Source organism: Ailuropoda melanoleuca, chromosome 4 (genome assembly GCF_002007445.2).
Source record: "Ailuropoda melanoleuca isolate Jingjing chromosome 4, ASM200744v2, whole genome shotgun sequence".
NCBI classification, from domain to species: Eukaryota; Metazoa; Chordata; class Mammalia; order Carnivora; family Ursidae; genus Ailuropoda; species Ailuropoda melanoleuca.
The window spans coordinates 12218302-12240686 of NC_048221.1; the positions used below are offsets into that span (position 1 = coordinate 12218302).

The 22385-nt window shown below is 49.9% G+C and overlaps 1 protein-coding gene across 5 annotated transcripts in view; it reads left to right on the forward strand.

Moving 5' to 3' along the window:
• Positions 1-6876: 6876 nt before the first annotated feature.
• Positions 6877-22385, forward strand: part of NWD1 (NACHT and WD repeat domain containing 1) — a 62478-nt gene continuing 46969 nt past the window's right edge. For 2 of the 5 annotated variants that reach the window (XM_002912710.4, XM_034657996.1), the window contains exons 1-5: positions 7002-7621; positions 9356-9480; positions 13166-13251; positions 15243-15359; positions 19891-20188. In XM_002912710.4, the coding sequence (XP_002912756.3) occupies positions 13168-13251; positions 15243-15359; positions 19891-20188 (499 nt within the window). In that variant the 5' untranslated portion in view covers positions 7002-7621; positions 9356-9480; positions 13166-13167. Of the gene's footprint in view, positions 7622-9295; positions 9481-13165; positions 13252-15242; positions 15360-19890; positions 20189-22385 lie in introns of all 5 variants that reach the window. The other 3 variants (XM_019797100.2, XM_034657995.1, XM_019797096.2) reach the window with 3 other exon arrangements.

Below are 22385 nucleotides of genomic sequence, written 5' to 3' on the forward strand. Positions count from 1 at the left end.
GTTTGTGCCTTCTTCTCTTCCCACTCTTATACAGACACTCGTCCTTGGGTTTAGGGCTCATCTGGTAATCCAAAAGAATCTCATCTTGAGATCCTTAACTCAATCACATCTGCACAGACTTTTCCAGATAAGATCACGCTTGCAGTTTCTAGGGATTAGGACCCGAGTATAACTTTCTGGGAGCCACCATGCAACCCCCAACACTTGGTTGCATTAAAAGCTATCCATCTGTCTTGCACTCTGAATGGATCTCCTACATTGATTGTAACATCATGCATTGGTCATTTGGAAAATATTAGTTCTGGGGATGCAGAGCTTGTCACGTTTCAATATTCAATATCAGAATGTCAATCATTAAAATCACTGCCCATATTATCAGAAAAGCCTTTCTTTGAGTGTTAGAAAGCAGTCCCGCTCATAGCAGCAGATGCAGGTTTTCCAAAATTTTTATTTTCCCTTGAAAGCTTGAATTTTATCATTGGCGACAGAACTGAGTTGTTTTCCTTGGAGTGACAGGCTCATTTTGTTCATTTTTGAGTAAATGTTGCCAAACAGCCAAGTCTGAATCATGGTTGGTCAGACATTTCCAATGAAAATGATGTTCCCTGAAAAAAGAGCCCAGCCTTCCTTCAAGGGCTTCTCCTGGAGATGGCCACTGAAGTTAGCTCTCAATAGAAGGGCTTTCTGGGTACCTCCCGTTTTGTCACACAAAATATCTGAAAGACATGCACTCACCCATTATGGGGTAAATTGTGTCCTTTTAAAAGGGATATGGAAGCCTCATTCTCCAGCACTTACGAATGCGACTTTATTTAGAGATAGGTTATTGGCAGGTGTCATCGAGTTAAGGTGAGTCCACCAGGCTGGGCCCTAACCCAATATGACTGGTGGCTTTACAGGAAGAGAAAAAGTTGCACTGAGATATGAGGAGGAGACCGTGTGACAAGAGAGCTAAGGAACACCGAGGACAGCCAGCAGCCGAACCTGGAAGAGGCCTGGAAGGAGCCTCGCCTAGAACCTTCAGGGGAAGTGCGGCCCTGCTGACAACTTGACTTCAACTTCTGGCCTCCAGAACTGGGAGAGAAGCCACCTCTGTTGTTTTAAGCCGCCTCTTTCGTGGAACTGTGTTACAACAGCCCCAGGAATCCAATCCCCCAGGCCCGGTCTGGGCTCCACCATGAGAGACCTGGTATGCAGCAAGCTCCGTGTCTCAGTCTGCTCGGGCTGCTACAACAAAATACCAGAGGCTGGGCGGCTTAAACAACAGACGTTTATTCTCGCAGCATGGAGGCTGGAAGTCCAAGATCAAGGTGCTGGCAGATTTGGTGTCTTGTCAGGGCCTGATTCTTGGCTTGTAGACAGTCGCCTTCTTGCCTCACATGGCTTCTCCGCTCTGTCCTCCTCGTATAAGGACTCAAAGCTTAACAGGGTGGGCCCATCCTCTTGACCCAATAATTTAAACCTAATCACCTCCCAAAAGCCCTATTTCCAAATGCCATCACTGATGGTTAATTTTAGGTGTCAGCTTGACTGGGCTAAGGGATGCCCAGACAGCTTCTCAAATATGATTTCCAGCTCTGTCTGGGATGGTGTCTAATGCTAAGAGATTAGCATCTGAATTGATGAACTGAGTGAAGCAGATGGCCATCCCCAGTGCCGGTGGGCATCCTCCAATCCATCAAGGGCCCTGATAGAACAAAAAAGAGGAAAGACAAATTCCCTCTCTCTGCTGGAGCTGAGACATACATCTCCTGCCCTTGGGCAGCAACGCTTCTGGTTCTCGAGCTTTTGGACTCAGATCGGGACTTACACCTTCAGCCCCCTGATTCTCAGGCCTCAGGGCTCAGACAGGATGGACTGGATCAAAAAATTACAGCCCATCCACTCAATACAATGGTATCCAGCCATTAAAATGACTGAACTAGATCTCTAGGAGACCGCCACGAAAAAGCGGTCGTGTTGTACTTTTATGTGACAAAAGCAAGGTGCCAAAGGGAGCGTATGGTATGATTTCAGTTTGGTCAAAACAGAAAAAACCTTTTCCCCACATGTGTTTATGTGTGTATAATACAAGGACTGTTCATAGCAGTTATCTCTTGGAAGGATCTCTGGGTTTCCCTGGAGATGGCATGTCTCTTTCACTGGGAATTCTAGATCCAGATGGGATGTGCTGGGCAGTAGTGAAGGTTTTGTTTACTGATACGGTGGCCATAAATATATCCCAACGTGGAGCCACTGGGACCCATATCCAACTTCACACTTTAACAACCATATGTGAGCAAAACCCACTGTTGTGAGTTGAATTGGGTCCCCCAAAGTTCACAGGATGAAGTCCTAACCCTCGGTACTGCAGAATGTGACCTTATTTGGAGAGAGGGCCTTTAAAGAGGTGATCAAGTTCAAATGATGTCATTAGTGTTGGCTCTAACCCAATGTGATGGTTGTCCCTGTAAGAAAAGGGAATTAGGGCATCCAGACTCGCATAGGGGCAGATGACACGGAGACACAGGGAGAAGACAGCCAGCTGCAAGCCCAGGAGAGAGGCCTGGAACAGATCCTCCCTCACAACCCTCAGAGAGAAGCAACCCTCCCGCCACCTTGCTATCAGACTTCTGGTCTCCAGATCTGTAAGACAATCCATTTCTGTTGTTGAAGCCCCCCAGGGTGTGGTACTTTGTTATGGTAGTTTCAGCAAATGGATACACCCATTAGACAAAATGCCAAGAGGAACCTCTCCCTGAACCATGGACCAGGAACCAAATTGCAACTAGGTAAGTGAGTGAGGAGGCCGGTTCTGTCTGGACCCACAGATGGGCACGTGCTATTGGATTGTCACATAAATGTCCTCACTGAACATCCTAGACTGTTTCCTGAAGGCATGCACTGTTTTCCAAGCCCTGTAAAAGCAACGACTTTTATATGTGCATCTTTCAGATTTTTAAAAAGATTTTATTTATTTATTTGACAGAGAGAGAGCACAAGTAGAGGGAGCAGCGGGAGAGGGAGAAGCAGGCTCCCCGCTAAGCAGGGAGTCTGCTGCGGGGCTCGATCCCAGGACCCTAGGATCATGACCTGAGCTGAAGGCAGGTGCTCAACCAACTGAGCCACTCCAGTGCCGCTCAGATTTTTTTAAATTATAAAAACAATGCAGTCTGGTTGTTAAACACGCAAACTAAGAGAAATGCATAAAGAGAAAAAGAGAGAGAGAGAGACTTACCTCCTCTCACCGACAACCCACCGTCCCAGAGGCAGCCACTATGAACAGTCCATTCTGCACGTGTAAACACCCAGGAGGTGACAGCTGTTCTTGGCATATGTCTCTTCTGCCGGCAGGTGAGTGTCTCTTTAGTAACAAATTATGCGTTTGGTTCTTCCTAAGTGGTTGAATCTCAGAGTATTTGTCTGACTTTGAGCTTCTTAACCAAGATCTCATTGGCCCAGTTCCAGTCAAGGACAGGAGGAATTAGAGGTTCCACAGACTTCTTGGGACTGTAAGCAAAATTGTGCGTACATGTCTTGTTCTAGGAGAGGGTCCAGAGCTTTTATCAAGGATGTTGAAGTGTGGTCTGTAACCCCCAAAAAACTGATGGAACCAGTGGGCAAAAATGAGGCCAGTGGCCGGTTTCCACTGGGCAGTCATTCTGGACCCGTCTGTAATTCGAAGTACAGATGATACAGGATCTGGTTTCATATACCACTCCAGTTACTAGGCAGTTACTACACACAGTTACTAGCTGTGTGACCAGGGGTCTCAGTTTCCCCATCTGTAACCTAGGAATGATAACAGTGGCCACACCTAGAAGGAGTTGTGAACTGGGCCAGGACTGGGGAGAGGCGCTCGCCTGGGGCAAAATACTTGGGGGGGGGGGTACCCAAAACACCAGTGACGACCAGATAAATATTTGCTTCCTATTTGAATCCATTTAAAAAAAATACAAAATACAAAATAAATAAATCCATTTTTTAAATTGAGGTAAAATTCATATAACATAAAATAAATAATTTTAGGCATGCCTGGCTGGCTCAGTGGGTGAAGCGTGCGACTCTTGATCTCGAGGTGTTCAAGCCCCACATTGGGTGTAGAGATTACTTAACAATAAAATCTTAAAAGAAGTAAGTTTAAAGTGCATAATTGGGTGGCATTTCGTACATTCACAACTGTCACCTCAGTCTAGTTCCAGAACGTTTCCATGGCCCCAGAGGAAACCCTGTCCCGGGACTAGTCACTCCCCCTCCCCCCTCCCCCAGCCCCTGGAAACCTCCAGTCTGCTTCCTGTCTCCACAGATTTGCCTTCCAGACGTTTTCTATCAATGCAATCGTACACTCTGTGGCCCTTTGTCACTGGCTTCTCTCACTCAGCGCAATGTCTTCTAGGCTCTTTCCACATTGTAGCGTATGTCAGCGCTTCCTGCCTTTCTAAGGTTGGGTAACATTTCATTGTATGGATTGATCATATTTTGTTTATCCGTTTACCAGTCAATGGACATTTGGGTTGTTTCCACGTCTGGCTATTTTGATTAGTGCTGTTCTGAACATCCTTGTACAGGTTTGTTTGAACACCTGTTTCCAGTTCTCTGGGGGTGTGTACCTAGGAATGGAGTTGCCCCATCATACGGCAATTCTACGTTTCACTTTCCAAGGAGCCGCCAAGCTGTTTTCCATAGCGGGCGCATCACTTTACGTTCCCACCAGCGGTGCACGAGGGTTCTAATTCCTCCACATCCTTGCCAAGACTTATTTTCTACTTTTTTGATTATTGGCATCCTAGTAGGTGTGAGATGCTCTCTCATTGTGGTTTTGATTTACAGGTAAATAATATTTTAAAGTAATATTTTCTAAAAACCAAAATCCGCACAAAAAAATTCGTGCCTGAACAAAACATCAAAATTTTAATGAAAACGGGATCCAACCCAGCATGTGTATACTTACCGCACTTGCCTCATTGCATGTAAAATGGTGATAGTTCATTCATTGTGGATTTCTCTGCATTGATTTTAATTTTTCTAAATGTTGTCTTAACACATTACACTTGTATCACCATAAAAATGAAAAAAATTATTATTTATTTGTTTTGCAGGGTTTTTGTGTGTGCCCTCCCTCCAAAATGTCGCAACCCAGGCCAGCCAGCCCCTCTCCTGCTTCCCCCTCCCACTCTATCCTGCACTTAAGCGGTTTCTGCCCGTTCACGCGGCAGCTCCTGCGCTGACCTGCAGGGGGCGCTGCTTCGCCACTCATCCTCAACCCAGGCACCTCCTTCCAAACTAAGGGTTTCATTTGGTTATTAACACCTCCCTGGCTCAGGATTCCTCTCCTGTAAGATGGGAATGATGATAGTTAGGCAGAGGTGTGGAAATCCCCTCGCCTTGGGCTCAGCCCCTTCCCAACACGTAATGATCATTGTAACTATTCCCTAAGAGCAGGGTTGGAAGAATGTATTACACTTTCACTGAAGAGAATTTGAAACACTTTAGTGGGCAGAATGGTATAATGAACCTTGCCGTCTGGGATTATTATTCCAAAGCAAATCCCAGTCGTTCTAGAAACCTTATTATTCTATAAATATTTTATTATGCATCTCTAAAAAATAAAGACACTCTTAAAAAAAAAAAGTTACCACGATACCATCATCACACTTTAAAAACTTTGCCAAGAATCCTCTAACCCCCACAGACGCCTGTGTAGCTGACGAATGTTGGGTTTTGAGGCTCAGTGCTGTCACCCCCTTGCCAAGGGAGCTTGGGCAAATCGCGGAACTTCTCTGAAGCTTTTCTTTCTTTCTTTTTTTAATTTTTCAGTCATCTCTGCACCCAGTGTGGGGCTTGAGTTCACAACCCCGAGATCAAGCATCACATGTTCTACCGACCGAGCCAGCCGGGTGCCCCTCGGAAGCTTATTTCCATCATTGGTAAACCAGGATAGCCGAATGAAGGCCCCAGGTCACAGGCAGAATTCGAGACTGTATGTTATCTTAGCATCTGAAGCTAAGAGTTCCTCATCATGTAATGACATGATGATGGTCACAGGAATCTGGTAACACGATCGAGCCGTGGGTCTCCACCAGAGCGTGGAGGTGGGGATTCTGCTCCCCGGGGGACACTTGGCAATGTCAGGAGAGACACTTCTGGTTGCTGTGATCGGGAGAGGGGTGCTACTTGCATCTAGTTGGTGGAGACCGGGGAAGCTACTCAGCATCCTAGAGCTCCTGCCTGCCCGGTAGTTTGCTTCCTCCTCGTGGGAGTTTCCCATATGTAATCTGAAACCAGCCCCCACCCTGGGAGGGCTGGGCAAGACCAAAGAAAGTCAGGCCATTTCAGATGGGTAGGTGGCAGGCTTGATAAGTAAGGGAACTTCCTTCCCAGGCTTGTCTTAAGTGGCCACAGACAAGTAGACCTACCAGCCAGAATCTTAACATATATACAGAGGCCTCAACGGAGCTCAGTCTCGTACACCATCCAGATGGTCTTAACACCACATCACTATCTCAAGGCTGTGTCCTTGGGGAGCATCTAGTGTGGGGAAGGTCAGTGGAGCCAACACTCCAAGGATGGGGGCGGGGGGGGTATAAGGGGAGGGGGGCCTCTCACTGCCCAGGTCCAGCTGGCGGGTCAAATCTGCAGTCACGTGTTCTTGATGACCTCCTCCAATGTGCACACCCCACCCCAAATATTAGCAGGGCTGGGATTGAGAAACCCTGTTCTAGAAACTTAGATTTCATTTAACGCTTGCGGGGACATTGACATTGAACGCTCTGCTTCCTGACTCTGGCACTTGTTGGGTGAGCCTGGAAATGATTGTTAATTAATCATGGCCAACATTTCATGGGCCCTTCGCATGCCGCAGACATGGCGTTAGGCTCACCGTGTAAGTGGATTTCGTTGTCTCGCCAACTCTGGAGATCGTGAAGAAAACCTTAAGCCCAGAGAGGTCAAGTGGCCCGTGCGAGGGGCCTCATCTATCTGGACCTCATTTTTTTTCATCAGTGGGACAGTATCATAATGTCTGCTTCTCAGGCACACTGCCCATGCAGGGTGCCAACCAGCTGGGACCTCATGGACCCCTAACAAATGGCCTCTTCTATGATGAGTGTGTTAGCCCGGCACACAACGGTTAACCGTCAAGTTTGGCTAAGTGCCCAGCTAAGCCAGGGCCTGAGAGCCACACAATTTCTTTCATTATCCCGGTTGCTGGGTGAATTGGCAGGGAGAGACCTGGGAAGTACCTAAGACAAAAGTTTCTAGGCTTGCCGGGGGCCAGGCTTCCGGGCACTGTTGTGCCCAGAAAACTTTCTTCTCCAGCCTACTTCCCCAGAAGATTTGAAGCTGGCCCTTCCACCACGGCCAGGAGTGAGAGAAACACCAGAAACACCAGAAGGTGGGCCCTGCAAGGGGCCTCTGTCCTTCCTGGGGAAATCCAATCTTGTTCAGTTGCCTGTGGTGACAAAAAGGAGTCAAGGAAGATGGACAGTTCTAGATGAGGCCGTTGATGGGATGATTATTTAGTGAGCACCTACTATGTGCCAGGCATGCTGACCTTGGTGGACAAAGTCCTTGCGCTAATGGAGCTCACGTTCTTGTGGAAAGACAAGCAGTAGAGAAGCAAGAAGAAACATATCAGCTGGTGGTGAGTACCATGCAGAGAAGTAGAATAGGGTGATGGCATTGGGAGTGACTTGGGAGGGTGGTCCTTGAGCAATGAGATGGCCTGGAGAGCCTCTTAGGAAGCTGTATTCCAGCCGAGGTGTGGATGACATGAAAGCATTCAGGATTGGGAGTTCAGGTCGACATAAGGCCCTGAGGCTGTAAGAAGCCGGTTGGGGGTTCTCAACCCGGCATGACTGTGTCCCCCAGCAGACGCTGGCAATGTCGGGAGATATTTTTGATTGTCACAGCTTTGGTGAGGGGTAGGGACCCCTGCTACTGATGTCCACAACAGTCCTACAATGCACAGGTTGGCCCCCACTGCAAAGAACAATCTGGCCCCAGATGCCAGGAATGCAGATATTGGAAAAGTCTGGTCTATAGGGATGGAAAGAAAACCTAGGGTGAGCGTCAAGGTCAAAACCTTCCGATCCTCTTGTGAAGTCAGGAGGTTGTAAACAAGGGAATGTGGCCGTGTACTCGAGTGGGGGGTAAAGTTGAAGGGGCCTACTGGGAACTGAGATAAATGGAGGAAGGAACAGAGATTTGGTGGGAGGCAAATTCAAGGTCAAGAGATTGGTGAGGAGGTGATAGGAAAAGGCCTAGACCGACCATGGAGTCAAGAGTTGGGGCTTAGGTGAGGTCAACAGGGTGCAGCTAAATCAGAGAGTCTAGGTGGATTGTGAGAAGGTGGGTGGATGGTCAGCCTGGCTCTGAGAGCGTCCCTGGAGAAGAAGGGGCCAGACCAGCACTCACTCCCCCACCCTACCCTTCCAGGCTACTGAAAAAGTTCTCACTCTAATCCTCCGTTTTCTTCATCTGTAAAATGGTGACAGTCGATTATGGTACAATATTTTTTAGGTCTGTGCAGGAAAGGTTCACTTAGCAGGCCTGGGTTGTCCACAGTCTGCACATGAACGATGTGGCCCTTGACTGGCTCCTAGGACGTGCCCCTAAACTCTTGGAATGTCTTGCCTGATAGGGGTGTGTTTGTTTACCTGGGGGCCTTGGAACACACCGGAAGAGTCTATGCCAGTGATGTGATTTCTGATGGGGACCCTGGGCCACGTGTTAGCCTCTTTGGAGGGGCTCCGGGGGGAGGGGACACTGGACTCTGAAGTCAGCCATGTCTGTGTGACCGATGCCCAGGAAAAATGTGGACACCAAGGCCCTGGTGAGCTTCCCTGGTTGGCAGTCCTCCAAGTGTGCTGTCACACGCTGTTGCTGTGAAAATCCAGCGCTGCTCGCGCAGCTCCACTGGGAGGGGACAGCTAGAAGCCCAAGCCTGGTGTGTCCCAGATGCGGCCCCGCATGCCTCTTTCCTTGGCTGCCCTCCATCTGCGTCCTTTCACTGTCATGAACCATCACCACGAGAACTGCTTTCCCGAATTCTCTGAGTCCTTCTAACGAATCCTCGAATCTGAGGGGGGTTTTGGGGACCCCTGAAAGGCAGACTCTTTTCCTGGGTGGGCGAGGCAGAGAAGGGAAGTTGAGGTAGAGAAGGAAAAGGTATAAAAAAGCTCGGGCTCTTTGGTTGAACTGTTACCACCATTTCTCAAGTGCCTGTATGTAAAGTGGGGACATGGCATCAGCTCCCAAATGCCTCGCTCACAGGGGTGTCATCCTGGGCATGTTTGGCATTCCTTCTGGTTTTCAGGCTTATCCTGCTTCCTTATGCGCTGATCCCAAGCAGAGTGCCTTTCTCTCCTGATCCTAGCCCATCCTCGAGCCGTTCTCACTCCCATCTCGCGGATGATGTGGCTGATGTCCCAGGGGAGGCCACTTGCTCAACTCCTCCAGGACAGCCATGAACGAGCCAGCATCCCAACCATGGACGCTCAGGTACGCATTCCTTCTGTCTGCAGTTTGCGACCATGGAGAGGTGAGTGGGCAGGACTCAGATCACCAGGGCATTTTCAATAACGTCGAATAATGAGAAGGTCTTTCCCTGGTCATAGAGGCCATGTTTTTGGTTCATTTTTTCCCCCCGGCTTTATTGGTGGACAATCGGTGTATGTGTGAGTTTAAGGTATCCAACATGCTAATTTGATGCACTTCTATCTTGCATCTTGCATGGTGATTACCGCAGTGGCGTTAGCTAACAACCTCCAACACGCGCCTCATTACTGTCTCTTTTTCATGGTGAGAACCTTTAAGATCTATGCAGTTAGCAGCTTTCAAGCGTATAATACAGTGTTATCAGCTGTGATCCCCATGCTGTGCTTTGGATCCCTAGGTCGGTTCTATTCATCCTTTAACTGGAATTTTGTAAACTTTGACTGACGTCTCCCCATCTGCCCACCCCCTTTCCCCTGTAACCATCACTCTACTTTCTGTTTCTATGAGTTTGGCTTTTTTCGATTCCACGTAGAAGTGAGATCTTACAGTATTTGTCTTTCTAGGTCCGCCTTATTTCACCTAGCATCATGCCCTCCAGGTCTCTTCATGTTGTCACAAGTAGTGCTTTGGGATTATTTCAAAGAGCACATCTCAGTTCGATATGGGGAGGAGACTTGCTAATCTCCCTTCTCATCCAAGAGAGCTGGCCCCAGGCTCCATGCCTCCCACCAGCAAGGAGATCTGGCTGGAGTTGATTTAGAGCTGGTTTATCAGTTTCTCGGCACTATGGACATTCGGGGACGGATAATTCTCTCTGGTGGGGCTGTCTTATGCTCTCCCTCCCCCACGTTGTGACACCCAAATTGTCTCCAGACATGGCAAGGGTCCCCTGGGGAGCAGAATATTCCCCTGTTGAGCACTGTTGGTTTGAACTGTACACCCAGTGCCTGGACCACCTTTGGAAGGGACAGTGCATGCAGCATGAGGTGGGGGTCCTGCTAGGTGTCTGTCCTTCTGCCCCACCCCGCCACGGCTGGCACGACTCCCAGCATCTGACAGCTTCCCTCCGCACACCTGGGCCCAGGCTCAACTTTCATGGATCCCCAGGGGACCTAGGTGTTCCAGAGGCTGGCTGGTCCCCAGGCCCCAACGCAGGGCTCCAGGAAACCGTAGTTGCCGTGGCGACTGCTGAGCTCTTGGGGTAAAGAGCTGGCTGGTTGAGGGGCAAAAGCCTCCAGTGCCTGGAGGACCCAACATCGAGGGGCCTTGGCTGGGAGGCCGCTGCCCAACGTCCCCCCGTTGGTGCTTGCAGACCGAGCAGAGCAGTGGGGAGCAGCTGCTGCAGCTCCCCAGGAGCGCTGGAGGTGGCGGGGACTCCAGGGCACGGAGGGGGTGACATGGACGCCCCACTCCAGAAGGCTCTGCCTGGCTGCCCTCCCAGGAGGGCCACCTGGCCTCTAGCCTGAGGTCTCTGAATCCCAGGCCCTATCCTGGGGAAACGTCATCCAGGTGGACAGGCAGCATGAGCGTGGGCCCCCTCAGCCCGGGCACCCGCCGGCGGCTTCTCCAGGGTCAGGCAGGCCCCCTCCCAGCGCCTCTGTCCAGCAGTGTGGCCATCTTCATCAGCTCCACGGTCTCGGGTAAGGGGCAGGGCAGGGCTGGGGGGTGAGAGGCAAGCAGCTACTCCTGGAAGGGGCAAGGTGGCCAGGGCATGGCTCATAGGGTCCCCTAGGAGACCTGGATAAGAATGCAGCCTGGCCAGTGACCCACGTGGGAACTGGTGAGAGGGAGCCTCCCAGACCCTCTATTTCCTCCTCGATAAGCCAAGCTGAGAGCCTGACTTGATAGAGTTGCTGTGAGTAGCAAATCATACTGCAACGAACATTTCTGATGAATGTACTACACGCCAGGCTTAAAAAGTGTGAGAGCCCTTCCCTCCCTCCCCTCAGACACCGGGCTTTGCATGACCTGACCCTCCTTATTTCCCATCTTGATCTCATAGGGTCCCCCCCTCACCCCCGTGCTGTATTCACCCTGGGCTCCAGCAGGTCGTGGGACCCTTGAAGCCCCGGTTGGCATAACTGGTAGTCAGGGTTGTGGGTGGTTCATGTCTGGCTCCTCCGAGCAGGCTGCTAGCCCTGTGAGGGCAAGGACTACATATAGTAGTGTGCTGGCACATGTTTACTAGCCCATTTCCCCCCAAATCTAAACAAAACAAAACAAAAAACACCAAAACACCCGATTTGTACCGTCTGCCAATTTCCGTGGTGTAAATCCTTCCGCCAGGGTCCATTTCGAGCTGCCGATGGGATTTTTCCGAACACAGAGGCAGGCAGAGATGTGCGGTAATTCAGCCTTCTCTAGTATTGCCCTGACACACATCAGCAGCCAGGACCAAACTCCAGAACAGCGCTCACAGTCAAGTGCCATAAAATAATCAGGAAGTGATGAGTGTTGCGTATTTGCCATCTCTGCCCTTTCCATTGTTAAGTTCCGATGACTCCGTTGTTCGCAGTGGCTATGCGGACAACTGGCTCACAAAATTCCTCAAGATGTAACGCTCGGCTCTTCCAAGCCAGTAAGGGCCGGCTTCAGCACACGGCGTCATCCCCGTGATGACTCGTTGGCGACCCTGCCCCCTATGGTTAAGCAAGGTTCTGAGCACAAAGCAACTTTCTAATAAATACTTTATGGACAGATGTGAATAACGGGTGGAATGCATTAGACAGGCATGGGAAGGGCAGGGGTAGGAGGCACAGCCAAGAGTGGAACCCAGGTCAGCTCCCGTCCCAGGGCCTGGGAGGCTTCTTTGTGCCAACAGCTTTGGGAGTCCTTCCCTGAGCCCTCCGATGACCTCCCCTGAGCAGGGGGAGAATGCAAACGTGTCCTCCACGTCTATCTCATGCTAGGTGCTTTTACATGTACGATTCAGCAGCTCAACTAACACTTACTGAGCCCTTGCGTTGAGTGCTAAGAATTTAGCCATGACCAAGACAAGCAGAGGCGTTGACTTCCGGGAGCTTGCGGCCCTGCAAAGTAGAAGCATCATCCCCATTTTACAGAGGGGAAAACTGAGCATAGCCTGACACTTGGCACTGGGCCACACGGTGAAGTCAGTAGTGCAGAAGGTCTTAGAATTCAGGTTTACCCCGGGTAGGGCTGCTAGATTTAGCAAAAGCAAAAAACAAAAACAAAAACAAACAGCAAAAACCAGGACACCAGTTAAATTTGCATTTCAGATAAACAGCGAATAATCCTTTAGTATAAGTATTTCCCAAATAGTGCATGACATGGGACATACTTACGCTAACAGATGAGTTGTTGTTCATCTGCAATGCAGATTCAACTGGGCTTATCAGATGTGTGTCCAAATAGTGCATGGAACAGAATATACTTATGCTACCAAGTTTCTCGTGGCTTATCTGAAGTGCGAATGCGGCTGGGTGTCCCGTACTTTATCTGGCAACCCTCAGCGAGGCTGACCAACCATCCTGGTTAGCTGGGACTGAGAGGCTTCCTGGGATGTGGGAGAGTCCCTCCCTGGTTTACCTCGAGTTTTTTGTACCTTTTCATTTGCCCAGCAGGGTGCTAGCCTTAGTGGGGGCAGATGAGGCGAAAAGCAGAGCCTCGGGGGCAAGAAAGGGTTCTGGAATCTTCCGGCTAACATGCTCTCTGCTGTTCCTTGCAGATATGGATGCAGAACGAGAAGCTCTGCAGAGCACGGCCTTCCCCGAAGTTCAAACCTTCTGCCAAAAGCACGGGCTCATGTTCGAGGTAATAGCTTCCTCCCTGTCTCGGTGTCCCCTGCTCCCGAAATGAGGGACCAAGGGCGTGCCACCCACGCTGTCATACGGGACCTTTTGCTCTGAGAGGCTCCACACTGGTGATGCACGGTGGAGATGAAAGTCCTCTAAAAAGGGAGGGGGAGGGATTATGGCCATGGGCACTGTGGGGAGCCCAGGAGGTGTGGGAGGGCCGGGAGTGGCCACCTTGTGACCCTGCTCCTTGGGCATGCCACTGAACTGCTTTTCCTTGTTGGTTTGTCCTGCGCTCCTGGCCCTCCCCGCACTGGGGCAGCTTCAGGGGGAGTCTAAGAGGACTGTGGGGTGTTTGGGGTGTACAAGGAAGTGGGAGGTGCCTGTTTCGGGAGCACTGATGGTGCACCTGCGGGGCACAGTGGACTGCAGTCCCCAAACAGAGGCCCCTCTGGCTCTCGCACCAATCTGGGGTGGGGAATTGCCCCCTGCACGTTTTCTTGCGGAAATCAACAAAGCATTTTTGGAGAGTTGGCCTCAGTTGACCCTGACTCCTTGACCAGTATGACAGCGATCCATGCCGTCAGAGGCCCCCTTGATTATGACGCACCAGAGTTTCTGTATTACTAAGAAAGGAGCCGTGCTGGGGGATTCCACTCCACCTGCCATCGATCATAAGACACAGCTCAATGGCAGAGGCGCTAAAAAGGAAAACGCACGTGCTGAGAACTGATGCTTGTGCCTTTCAGGTCCACACAGGCGCCATGACAAGCACCGAAAACACCCTCAATGCGCAGATGGGAGGCAATGGCCGCAGAGCCCAAGGCTCTTGCCTGAGCCCGGGGGCTGACCCTCTCTCCCTCTCCATTCAGCCACATTGAGTAGTAGGGTGCTTTTATCCCCATGTTTCAGTTCGTTAGGAATTTCTGCATCTTTCCCTCTAGGTAAAAGAATTTAGGGAAGGAGGGACGTTCTGAGTCCTGTTCCCCACCCCCCTTTATCCCAACTTTCTGCCAGTCGGTTTTGCTACCTGAATTGAGCCATTCTGCCTGCCCCCGCCCAGGCAAGCAGGTGAAAGTGGACCTCAAGCGTGCGGTTGCCAAGGAGACTCTGCCAAGTCTGATTTTGGCCAAACTAAACACCCTCCTTTGCAAAGAAAGCTCTGGGAACAAGTGTGGACATGCCTTCACTTAGAAAGGAACAGTTTGAATATGGCCAAGTTCTTTAAACATATTTTTTTGATATGTTGTTTTGTTTTTGTTTTTGTTTTTTTAAAGATTTTATTTATTTATTTGACGGAGAGAGACAGCCAGCAAGAGAGGGAACACAAGCAGGGGGAGTGGGAGAGGAAGAAGCAGGCTCCCAGCGGAGGAGCCTGATATGGGGCTCGATCCCAGAATGCTGGGATCACGCCCTGAGCCAAAGGCAGATGCTTAAGGACTGTGCCGCCCAGGGGCCCCTGATATGTTGTTTTTAAGTTAACTTTTTATTTCGGATTTAGATTTATGTGAAGGTGGCCTACGGTCCAGAGTTCCCATATGCTCTGCACCCAGTTTTCCCCCTACTGTGAACATCTTACATCATCAGGGCACACTTGTCATAATTAAGAAATGGACATTGTCACAATGCTATGAGCCAGCCTCATTCAGATGTCACCCGTTCTTCCATTTGGGTCCTCTCTCTGGCCAAGGACCCTGTCCAGGGAACCCAGCGGGGTTCCCTCTGGTATGAGAAAGTCTTTCCTTGTTGCTCATGACCTTGGCTGTCTTGGAGAGGGCTGACTGGCCGTCCTGCTGGATGCCCCCCATCTGGGTCTGTCTGATGTTTTTCTCATGATGACCCTGGGGTTATGGGCGTCATTCAAGTTCTTTCAATTTGGACACACACACACCGTTTAGGGGAGAGACTGTCAAAAATCACTGAAAGAAACTTCATGCCTTTGTCAAAGAGAATTGAAAAATGTCACCTATTCTGCAGCCTCCCTGACCCACCCATGCTTATAATCTCCAGGTTGTTGATCTGAGGTGGGGTATTCAGAACACTGAGGCCACTGACCACATGACCACAGAACTCTGCTTGGAGGAGCTCGACCGATGTCGGAAAACATCCATAGGCCCCGCTTTTGTTGTGAGTCTCTTGGGAGGGATGGGTTGGTGCTTACTTCTCATTCCAGCTGCAATATACGGCTCCTACCCACTAGCCAAACCCATCAGTGGAGGGATGTGGGTGGCATTTCTGCTCTAGTACCTAATTTCCAAAGCCTGCCCGTGGCAGACATTGCTAATCGATCACAGTACTCATTTTCTACGGAGCTAGCTGGGATCCAGACATTAGCAGCCAAGTGGAAGTAGCAGGTGAGCTTGAGAGCAGAGGGTAAAAGCCCAAGGCAATCTTAGAATTTGCTCCGGACCCACCCCCAGCTTCCCCACCTCATCTACCTTATGTGTGTGGAATTTGGGGATCCTGGAAAAGCATAGAGAGGATGGAAACCCACAGGATGTTGGGAATTCTTTTCTCCCGTGTGCCTCATGGTGTCAGGAACAGCCTCGGTGGCTCAGTCTAGAGCCTGCCTCAGGGCAAACTTCCTCTGATGCTGGGCCTGACCAGTTTTTCCGTGTTCCAGGGTATTCTTTCCTCCCACCCCAACAGCACCCTCTCTGTCCCCAAAATAACTCCCAGGTCACATTTAGTGGTTTGGGCTCGGATCTGCAAATGCTATTCCACAGTCCTGATTTCTTACACGACCAGGTTCCAGGTACATCCAAGAACTATAACATTTGAGCTCATAAATCCTCCAGCAGGGGTCAGCAAACTATAGCCTCGGGGGCAAACCTGGCCCATTGCCTGTTTTTGTAAATAAGGCTTTGTTGGCACTCATCCACACTCCTTCATTTACATATCATCCAAGGCTGTTTTCCAGCTACAGGCACGGAACGGAATAGTTGTGGCAGAAGCCTCCTGGTCTGCAAAGCTGAAAAGATTCGCTATCTGACCCTTCCCAGAAAAAGTCTGCTGACCTCTGTCCTAAAATGTAAAGAGGGAAAAAGTCAAGGAAGTATCTTTGCCCAAGACACGTTGGTCACCAAGAAGCTTTGAGCAGTTCCGAATAAAAAGAAAACTCCCCGGAACCTCTCCTGGAGATAGAGGAGAGTGTAGGAGAGGGTGGTCCCCATTATAAAGCTGTTTTCTAGGGAAATAAAGAGAAATATTTGAGGGCCGCTTGGCTCCAGAATCGCACTATCTAGCTCAATAGCCACAATGCCCACGAGGCAAATTTAAAGGTAAATAAATGAAAATCGAGTAGGATTCAAATTTCAGTCCCTCAGTCCCACCAGCCACATGGCAACGGCTTCATAGTCCCATGTGGTAACCGGCCACCACATTGGATGGCACAGATGAGCACACTTCCCCCCACCGAAGCCTCTAGGGGTGCCGTAGGGATGAGACCCTCCCCCAAAAGAAACTCCGACCTGGCCAACATGTGTGAGAAGCTTTCTTTATTATGTATGAAGTGCGATCGATAGAGTCAGGCTTCCATGTTCAGTCTTTCGCTCTGTGCTTTTCTCTCTCTGTTGGCGTTGCTTTGTTTTGTTTTGTTTTGTTTTGTTTCTCCCAGTTTTATTGCGTTGTTTTTGCCATCCAGTGGTGTGTAAGTTTCAGACGTGCAGCGTTAATGACTTGACTTACTTGTATTATGAAACGATGACTGAAACAAATTTAATTAATATCCATCATTTCCTATAGATGCAAAAAAAGAGCAAGAAAGGGGCACCTGGGTGGCACAGCGGTTAAGCGTCTGCCTTCGGCTCAGGGCGTGATCCCGGCGTTATGGGATCCAGCCCCACATCAGGCTCCTCTGCTATGAGCCTGCTTCTTCCTCTCCCACTCCCCCTGCTTGTGTTCCCTCTCTCGCTGGCTGCCTCTCTCTCTCTGTCAAATAAATAAATACAATCTTTAAAAAAAAAAAAAGAGCAAGAAAGAGGTGGGTTTTCTCCTTGTGATGAAAACTCTTGGGATCTACCCTTTAGCAAATTTCGAAAACACGTGCAGCAGCATCGGCTATGGTCCCCCTGTTGGGCATTATATCCCTAGGACTTGTTTCTCTTGTAACTGGAAGTCTGTGCCCTTTGAACCCCTCTGCTCCAATTATTATTGCTTGAAAATGGATCCTAGTGTTTGGAGGGCTCTACCCTCCTGCTTGTATATCTCCTTCATACATTCCCCCCCCAATCTTCCAATTTCGTTTTCCAAGTGAGCCTGATGATTGATCATTTTGAGGAGTTTAAAAAAAAGGGGGGGGAAGAAAAGAAATTTTCTAAAGAAAAATGAGCGATGGGGAAAAAAGGAACTCCAGGAGGAATTCGATTTTGCAACCCAAATTGCAGGCAGTGAAAAGCGCAACGCAGCTTCCAGGTGGCATGGGGGACGGGATGATGATCTCTGAGCTTCCCCCAGGCCCGACCGGCCCGGGGAACTTGCTCGTCCTTCCAGAAGGGCTCCTTGGGTGGCTGGCTGACCTCTACTCGCTTCCTGCTTTCGTCTTGAACCAGGCATCTCCCCTCTGTCCCCCAAGAGTCACGGCATCCTTCTCCTTCAGTGGCTCCGAATGGGGGGTCTTCCTGTGGAGATCAGAGCTGTGCTGGCGGCCCTTGGAGAGGTGCCTCTCCGGTAAATAAGTCATTAGGCAGCGTGAGTAGCAGAGGACGGCTCCCCACGGTACTTCCTTTAGAGGCTGAGCCTCTCCTGGGCCACCTGCAGCTCCAGCACCTCCAGAGAGTTGCTCCTGGTGGCCCTGACCTTTTTCTCTCAAGCTTTTCCTGCTCTTGCTCGGGTCCCTCAGGCAGAAGCATTTTCCATCTTGTCTCCCTCCTAAGATCTGTGGTTTGTGGTCTGCTGGCTTCTCCAACTTCTCGCACTGCTCCAAAGCTGACCGCTGGGGGAAAGGCCCCCAGAGAATGGCCTCCTGTTCAGCCTCCCGTCATCACAGGATCCACTTATCCAGGTTTCCTCCGTGCACACCCCTGGAAGATTCTGGTACAACCCAGTGAAAAGAAGATGGGTGACTGCTTCCATTTTATGATGAGGAAACTCAAGACTTCAGGCTTGGCATCCTAGACCTCCTCTACTAATTCTCTAACATTCCGGTTTGCCCCTTCTGTTGGGGCAGGGAGAGAGCTTCCTAGGGTTCTTGGCATTAAGACCAAAGTCTTAAAAAAAAAAAAAAAGACCTCAAAGTCTTAGGGTCTCATCACCCCCACCCCCCACAAAATCTTGCCCACGGGGATAGCCTTCTGTTTCGTACCAATTTTAATATATGTGCTGCCAAAGTGAGCACAGGGGGTGGCTTTATATTTCACCACTGCCCCCTCCTCATTGGTGTTTCAAGCACCTCCCCCACCCCGGCTTTCCTGCTCTGGCTCTTTGGAGCCACTTCCTGCCACAGGATCTTTGCACGTGCTGTCCCCTCTGTTTGCAAGGAACTCTGCCTAATGCACACTTTCCCGTGTCTTATTCTTCAGCTCGGTCCTTAAATCCAAATAAAGACAGGGTCTGCCCTGTACCTTTGAGACCCACCTGTCCTGGGGACCACATCATAGCATGAGATTTGGGCAGGGCCAATGGAAGCCTTAGCTCTTGACACAGCTCTATTTCCAGGACTAGCCGGTGCCTCTGTATGAGAAGCTGTAGTTCTCTCTCCCTCTGCCTGTCTCTTACTGAGGACTCTTGGGATTGCATTTAGGGCTCTGATAATCCAGGATCATCTCCCCAGCTCAAAATCCTTCGCTTAATCACATCTGCAAAGACCTTGATGCTAGTCCTGGTTCTCCGGAGAAATAAAACCAAGAGGACAGAGAGAGAGAGGGAGAGATATGAGGAGATTTATGACAGGAATTGGCTCACACTGTTATGGAGGCCGAGAAGTTCCACCATCTGCCATTGATAAGCTGGAAAACCAGAAAAGCAGGTGATGTCATTCAGTGGTAGACTTGAGGCCTGAGAAGCAGGGGATTGAAGGTGCAAGTCCCAATCTGAGTCCCAAAGCCCAAGAACCAGGAGCAACAATGGCCAAGGGCAGGAGAAGGGTGGCTCAGCTCATGCAGAGAGAGGGAATTCATCTTTCCTCATTTTTTGGTTTTGTTTTGGTTTTGGTTTTTTGGGTCCTGTTTGGGCCCCTGGTGGATTGGGTGATGCCCAGCTACATTGGGGAGGGCCATCAGCTTCCCTCCAGGGACGCCGTCACGGGCTCATTCAGAAATCTTATTCGACCAGCTCTCTGGGCATCCCTCAGCCCAGTCAAACTGACACCGAAAAATAACCATCGCAAATTTTCCGTATAAGGTGTGTTCACAGGGGCCAGGGATCAGGGTTGGCTGTCTTTGGGGGCCATTATTTCAGCTTCCGCAGAGGGTTTTCCCAGCAAAAGATTCCTTGATGCTTGGTACATGATCAGATTCCAAATGTACCTGTCCGATGTCCCTTGCTCTCAGGGACCTTCACACGCAGGTGCTCCAGTGAGCCTCTAGCCTGCACTTCTTAATGTGCTCACCACCGTGACACCACAGCTGGGCCCACATCGGGGGGGCTCAGTGCATCTCACCCAGGGTCACAGAGCTAAGCACCCAAGCTGAGATTTGAACCGTGCCCCTCTCTCTGCCAGGCCCTCTTAGGTGACCAGTACGGCCCCTGTCCAGTCCCCACGCTGATCGAGGAGAAGGAGTGGGAGGCTCTGAGAGCCCAGCTGACCTCCAGGCCACGCGACCTGGAGCTGGTGGCTCGACGCTTCCGGAGGGACGAGAACGCTGTGCCCCCCACCTACCTGTTGCAGGCGCTAGGCACCGTGGAGGCCCACGGGCCCGAAGAGGTCACGCTGACTTCTGTGCTGCGCTCCGGAGCCCAGGAGGCCCGGAGGCTGGGCCTCATCACCCAGGAGCAGTGGCACCGCTACCACTGGTCAGGTGAGGCTGCCGGGAACCCCGTCAGGGTCCACAGGAAAAGCCCCACATTCAAATACACACGTCACATGCTGTCCAAATGCCATAGCCTACACTTCTGTAATTACCAGACCAGCCTAGCTCCTGGGTCCCTCGTTCAGCAAGAGGTTACTGTACTGATCCAAGAGTTCAGCCGCGTCCTGGTTAATTTTCTGTCTCTTAGGACCTTCCTTACCTCTCCTCCTCCAGCTCCCTCTCTCCTTCTCCCAGGGAGACTCCTGACTTTGCAGGAAGGCTTCTAAGATAACCACAACCCTGGTTTGTCTGGGACTTTTAGGGCTAAACCCAGATAGTCCTGGAAAAACAGGAACAGTGGGTCACCTTATGCTAGCCCAGGAGCCACACTCTGCTGGGGACACTGAGTCCTCTCACCTCCCTGCACCTGCCTCAAAGGTGGAAACCGAGGCACAGGAAGGTGTCTCCTTCACCTAAGATGGGGAATAGGGATCTGACCAGTGTCCATCACCCAGCTCCCAGCTGGCCCCTTACCTCCCACCTCTAGCCTCAACTTCTGACCCTTCCATCCTCCGCACTGGCTACTGGAAAGATTTTTCTAAAAATGCAGTGTTGTCGGGTCGGCTGGATGGCTCAGTCAGTTAAGCGTCTGACTCTTGGTTTCGGCTGGGGTCATGATCACGGGGTCTTGAGATCAAGCCCCGCGTTGGGCTCTGCACTGAGCGTGGGGCCTGTTTGGGATTCCCTTTCTCCCTCTCCCTCTGCCCCTCCCCTCCGCTCACATTCTCTGGCTCTCTAAAATAAAAATAAATAAATAAATAAATAACTCTTTTTAAAAAATGGCAGTGTCGCCAAGCCATTTCCCCCACTGCTCGCTGCCAGCAAGAAACAGATAATTATTGTTCATGGGTTCAGGAATATGTCAGATATGTCCATTTATATCACCAAAACTATATGAATTTCTCTTACTAAAATTATTAAAAACATGATCTCATTTTATCCACATATTAAATATATGGATTTATAGTATGAACATATTAAGTATATTGACTTGTTTAAAGATACTGAATGTAGTAATTTATGTCAATAGTACTTTAATTTTACTAAAATATATTATTACCTATTATATATATTAATCCTAGTAACCACATGTCAATTTTTAAAAATTGACTTTTTGTTTGGGGATAATTTCAGATTTGCAAAAAGTACAGAGTCTCTGTTTTTCACACAAAGAAGTTAACGTCTTATGTGACCACAGTGCATTTGCCAGAAGTAAGAAATTAACATCAGTACATGATGGATTAACTAGACTCCAGACTTTATTTAGAGTTCATCGGCTTTCCCGTCAATGTTTCTGTCCCAGGATCTCGTCCAGGTTCTCACGTTGTGTTTAGTTGTCACGTCTCAGGTTCCCCTGGACTGTGACAGTGTCTCAGCCTTTCCCTATTTTTCATAATTTTGAGGAGCCCTGGCCATGTCTTTTGCAGAATGTCCCTCAATCTGGGCTTGTCTGGTGTTTTCTCAGGGTTGGACGGGGGTTATAGGTTTCCGGGAGGAAGACCAGAGAGGTGAAGTTCCTTCTCTCTCCCATCAGATCAGGGGTACCTGATGCACCCCGACATCACAGGTGATGCTAACCCAATACTTTGGTTAAGACTACAAATGGCATGGGGCGCCTGGGTGGCACAGCGGTTAAGCGTCTGCCTTCGGCTCAGGGCGTGATCCTGGCGTTCTGGGATCGAGCCCCCACATCAGGCTCCTCTGCTATGAGCCTGCTTCTTCCTCTCCCACTCCCCCTGCTTGTGTTCCCTCTCTCGCTGGCTGTCTCTATCTCTGTCAAATAAATAAATAAAAATCTTAAAAAAAAAAAGACTACAAATGACATATCAATTTTGAATATAGTGTTTCTGTGAATAATAACGTTATTGAGCACTTACTGTGTTGGTATTGCTTGCTCTGTGACCTGAACCCAAATGTGCTGTTGCTCACAGAGTCGTTGTGCGGAGCTTGTCCCAGGGTCTCTTCCCAGCCATGATCTCATTCGATCAAACCTAGCCCATTAAGAATTCCCACTTGAGGGGCGCCTGGGTGGCTCAGTCAGTTAAGCATCCGACTTGTGATTTCGGCTCAGGCCATGATCTCAGGGTCTTGAGATGGAGCCCTGTGTCGGCTCTGTGCTCAGCACAGAGTCAGCTTGAGTTTCTCT